At 40.2% G+C, this 5,642-nt stretch overlaps 1 protein-coding gene across 1 annotated transcript; it reads right to left on the reverse strand.

Annotated features, from left to right (window-relative positions):
* Positions 1 to 944: 944 nt before the first annotated feature.
* sox11a (SRY-box transcription factor 11a) lies at positions 945 to 4,260 on the reverse strand. The gene is given in 2 exon segments (XM_077239998.1): positions 945 to 3,239; positions 3,241 to 4,260. Coding segments are annotated over 2 exon segments (1,008 nt in total). The 5' UTR covers positions 4,198 to 4,260; the 3' UTR covers positions 945 to 3,188.
* Between the last annotated feature and the right edge of the window lie 1,382 nt (positions 4,261 to 5,642).

Here is a 5,642-nt window from a genome sequence, read left to right on the forward strand (position 1 = left end):
AATCCATTAGTAACTTTGACCAAGAGGTCAGGTAAAGTAATAGCTAGATAAATGTTTTATTACTGATGCCCTGACTGACTTAATGGCCAAACTAAATACATATAGTACATCCATGCATGTCAAACACTTACGATTACATCAGGATGATGTAATGCATTTATCTTTGCTCTCCGTGGCTCTTCATTAACTGTATAAAAAGCTGCTTCTTGCTCGTATAGACTATTGCACTCTTGAATACAAACACCAACCATCAGAAATCTAGAAAGGAAGAGTCCTGTATCACAAATGAATTGGTTGCAATAAAGGCATTTAAAGTAGATAATTAGCATATACAATTTTCAGTGCATTCCTTGCAAGATTTAGTAAATGCATCTTTAATAGATGCATCTTTAAGAGATCCATTTGCATGCTTCAGAAACTGTTCTAAAAGCAGTTGTGAGCACTTTAATGCTTTAGTAATCATCTTCTTAAGTGCATATTGATTTGAAATGTCTAATGACAGATTATATTTAAGAGTGTTTGTGTATTCTTGCTTATAGCCCATTTTTCTAAGCTGCATGACTGGTCACTAGAAAAAAAAAAGAGTGCAGTGGAAGTTGGGGGGCTTCATGGGAGGAGTTGGGCTCTTCAGTGATTAGTGGCAGCTGTGGAGTATTCACGTTGGGTCTCTCCTCTTCACTCCAACAGGCCACAAAATCCCACCAATCACAGGACACCGCTTTCAAACAGCGCAACATTTGATTTCTTAAAGGGGCCGTTGCTTCGAAGGGGAGAAGCGGAAGAATTGTTATGATTTAAACTGTTTTACTGGTTCCTGCCAGAAAAGATGTATATTTTCAAAGGAAAAATCAGGTTATGCAAAAGCTTTTGAGCAATTTTTTTATGGGTGGCCCACTCATTACAAACAATGACATCATTCTTTCATTTAACAAATTGAGAGGAGATTTTATGGTGGTAAGTATTTGTTTATTAAAAGATGAGTCGAAGAGAGGTTCACATTTGGAATGTGAGGCTAGGCTGCCTTATACTTCACCATGTTCCCTGGCAAAGAGTCCATCATATTCCAAACCTTGTATCAAAACAGACATTATGTAAGACCCACATAAAAATAAACAAAATATGTTTAAGTGCAAGAAACAAAAATACAGGTTTATGGTTGTTGTAGTTGTTGTTTTTAATAGAAAAGACGGCAGTCTTAAGTTGAAAATAAAATGTTTCATCATATGAAACGAGGATATGGAATGTACCTTTTTTTTTGTTGCTTTCTTGGTTTTTCTTCAGCCAGACCACCGACATTCATTATTTGCCCATTATGGCACATTTTTAAAAATGAGTCATTTTCAAATTGGTTGCAGGACATGAATTGTCCAATTTTGTGGGTCAGTTTAAAGAGAAATGGTGTTTATTTTTTCTCCACAGAAAAGCCATGTGAACATATTCAGTTACGATCAGTTCCAGCTGATTTCTTTATTCATCAATGACTTCAGCATCATGACAAATAATGATGTTGACAGAGCAAAAGTCTGCCTTGTCCATCATTTTGCTACAAAAATGCAAAAAGAAAAAAAAATGTAGATGGTCTGCATTTACAAGTAAATATATTGCACAAAAAATGAAGGGGAAACAGTATGTGCCATTAGAAAAAAAAAAATCCAGTCTCACACCTGCGATTGGGACCCATCCACATATCACGAGTATGATATACATAAACTCCTAACTTTACTATTTTACAGTACATATACAATCTTGAAACTAATACCAGCACTGAGGTATGCATCTCCCCCCTGCCCAATGCCATAGGTTCTACAAATACTCAACAAATTTGATCTACAGCTGTACAAAACCTAGTTTAAAATCACAAGGCATTTTGATGCAAGTTTTAATTTAAACTTAATCCTTAAACCAGGACTCCCTTGCATGCTTAAAACAAATGATAAAGGGAAGAAGTGCCTGAAACTCACTGAGTGCCCAGTAAGAACATTCCCTTTTTAACTGTACAAAAATATGCCTGAAAATAGTTTGCTTTCTTTTAAAAAGATGAGGTCTGTTATGTATCAAAATGCTTCCTCTAACACCTGCAACTCTAAGGAGGTTTAGGCTGCTTAAATTTCAAACCAGTAGGTAAACAGAATCAGTAAAAAAAAAAAAAAAAAAAAAAAGATTTTAAAAGAAGAAGTTCCGGCATTTAGAAATGACTAAACGTTTGAAATAAACGTCCTGAACAATATTAGTTCACAGATTTGCTTTGAGTCAGTCCACAGTCTTTACATTTTCAGCTCCCTGCAGTTAGAAAGAGGGTATAAGATGCATAGAAGTTCTCAGATTTTCCCTTTGTGGTCCGCTTTAGTTGAACAGTAATTGTAGACCTACAGGAAAATCCATAAAACCCTGTCATGCTGCCAGAAAAAAAACGTCTGCAGACTTTTTTCTTTTTTTGCTACAGTACCAGCTTCATGAGCATCTAACTCCTCAAACACGCCTACGGCAAGCCATTTTAACATGTATTCCTTTAAAGTAACCAGTATCTTATTTTTTTGTTGCTAATATTTATTTAATTACTAGTAAGTAATCCAATACTGACAAGTATCTATTTCACAACTATTCATTAAATAACTGTACTTATTGCTAATACTTATTAATTTCCTACTAGATTTTATTAAGTACAGTTCTTTTTATTTCGTGAATAGTCCAGTTTTCCAAGTATTAAAAAAAAACATTGAAATTACACTAGTTCCTATTTGTTAGACTCTTGTGTTAATTTAATCAGTTAGAATTTTGAATTGAACTAAAAGAGCTTTTCTGTATAGCCTACTTATGCCACATAAACTAGTGTAACAAGTGAGGTAAGAAATATTAGTACTGGAATAGTGAAAAGCAGGTCATGAATTCAAACTAAAAAACGAAATAAACACTAGTCACATTTAGATTACTCACTCGTAATTAAATAATTGACACTAACAACAGAAGCATAGATACTAAATAGTTTTAAAAAGTAAATGTTTAAAAGGCTTGCCATACTCGCCTCCTTCCCAAAGCCCCTATAGGTGGACCACCAGAGGAAGGCAGGGGAAAGAAATACGTACAGAACCGAGCATTATACCTCTCCCGTGTGTTATTACTTGGGACTTGTCTTATTTAGTATGTAAAAACCAAGTCAGAAAAGTTCGCTTCGAGCCAGTCCCCAGCTATCATTTCGCTGAGCTCAGGCGTGCAATAGTCTGGAAATTCAAAGTGGGAGCCCAGGCTTCCCTCGCTAAAAGACTCCAACTCCTTATCCACCAGAGAGAGGGAGAGATTCCCGGGGTTTGGGTTGCCCAGCTCCGAGCTTTGCGCGGAGGAGGCGAAGTTCAAACTGAAGTCAAAAAGCAAGTCGTCCGCGTCTTCGCTAGAGCTGGAAGACGTGGAAACTGACCTAGAGGATGCTGGTGAGACAGATGCGGGATACATTGTGCTCTGCTTGGTTATGTTTTTGAAGTTGTAGAAGAGTCTGTTGTTCCGGACCTCCTCGTACATGCTGGCGCCCTCGGACTCTGTAGACGAGCTCAAAGTTGGGCTGGCGGGAACTTTTGCTACATTGTAGACGGGGATCGGATCCTCTTCCTCCTCCTTCACCCTGACCCGAGAGTCCTCCTCAGAGTCGATGTCGTCGTCTTCATCCGTGAATTCACTTTTAATGACAGTCTTTGAAACTTTCATGCTCTTAAACGCGTACTCATCTCCGTAGCATTGAGATGATTTGCTTCCCGTCTTGTTCGTTTTCAGTTTGGGACATTTCTTGGAAGTCTTGGACATTTTGTTACAGGACTTCTCTGGAGATGGGGCTGAGAGTTTGGAGGAACTGTCCAGCTTTGGTTTCTTCTTGGGTCTGTATTTGTAGTCAGGATAATCAGCCATGTGTTTCAACCGGAGTCTTTCGGCTTCCCTGATGAAAGGTATCTTTTCGCTGTCCTTCAGCATTTTCCAGCGCTTGCCCAAGCGTTTGGAGATCTCGGCGTTGTGCATGTCTGGAGATTGCTCCATGATCTTTCTCCGCTCGATTTTAGACCACACCATAAACGCGTTCATCGGTCGCTTTATGTGTCCGGTCGCCGTCTTGCACCAGTCTGGGTTTATCGAGACCATGAATTCACTTTCGTCTGAGTCTGTAGCTTCTCTGGACATGCTGTCTGTTTCGCTGTTGTCCGTTTTCTGCACCATGGTGCCGTTGCCGTGTGTCCAAAATATCACCCGCGTGCGTCTGCTCTCTGCGCCTTAGAGGTTCACCCACTCTTTCCAGAGTTACAAGCCGCCTTCTTAACTACTTCTTGGCTTTTTCATGTACATGACATCATGGGTAGCGCTCCAATCACATCCGCTCTACTCCGCCCTACAGACTCCATGCAGCGCGCTTTAACCCTTAGCGCGCTCCCGTCTGGACCCACGCTGTGCGAGACGCGCTTATCGCTATATAAACTGAACGGGAATGTTAGTGTCAACACATAAACAAGCGAAACCAAACAAACCGCTCACACTAAATCTGTTTCAGAATCCTTTATGATGTGAGATTATGTGAGCGGGTTTTGTGTTATGGAAACATTTATGTAAGCCGTTTTCTCTCATCATTCAGACTCTCTCTTAATAAAATACTGAAGGTGGCGCTTGGACACTGTTCCTGTGTTCCTATATGGGTGAATCTTCAATTAGGGGGAAATGTTCAGTCTTCTGGGATGGTTTTATAGGAAGAAAAGCTTTTTAATAAAACAATCATTCTAGGATAGATTAAACACAATTGTATCTATTTAATTAGCTGAAAAAATAAGCGTGTTGAAATGTTAGATTATGAGGGCTTGTTCCCAGACATTACTATAACTTACCATCAATAATGTTTTAAAATCAGGACAATTTATTTTAAAAAAATATTTATTTATTTCAGTTGGTATTTGGTATACAGCTGTCGTTGCAATCAAATGTTTATGGTTTATGTCACGGAACACACACTGGAGGCAGAAAATCCAAAAGCAGTAGTTTAATATAAAAGGGCAATCCAAACTCTTAGTCATCCAGGCAGGGGTCAAAAGTCCAATAAGGCAATCCAAAACATAAAATACAAACGAGAACCAGAATGATACAAATAACGGAAGTGTGGGGACATAATACAACGACTCCGTACACATACTAACACAGACAGGGAATATATACACACACATCTAACAAGACTAACAATGAACAGCTGGGAACAATGATGACGGGGAACAGCTGAGTGCAATGAACTGATGAGTGACAGTGACAGACAGAATGCTGGGAAATGAAGTCAATAGTGAAGGACACCGTGATAACGAGGACCTCTAGTGGACACCTGGGGAACACAAACCCAACACTGTGACATAACCCCCCCTCTACGGAGCGGCTACCAGACGCTCCAAGACAAAACACACAACACAAGAGTTCAGGAGGGAGGTGGAATGGTGGAGGATCAGGGGGAGGGATGGGGGGCCAGGTCCATGAAAGGGAACAGAAACAGGGGGTGATGGTTTAGCCGGGGGCCAGGGCGAAGCAGACAGTCCATCGGGCGGCCAGGGCGAAGCAGACAGTCCATCGGGCGGCCAGGGCGAAGCAGACAGTCCATCGGGCGGCCAGGGCGAAGCAGACAGTCCATCGGGCGG

The sequence above is a fragment of the Siphateles boraxobius genome, unplaced genomic scaffold, assembly GCF_051911475.1.
Source record: "Siphateles boraxobius isolate OS27281-9 unplaced genomic scaffold, OSU_SipBor_1 22, whole genome shotgun sequence".
In the NCBI taxonomy this organism is placed as follows: Eukaryota; Metazoa; Chordata; class Actinopteri; order Cypriniformes; family Leuciscidae; genus Siphateles; species Siphateles boraxobius.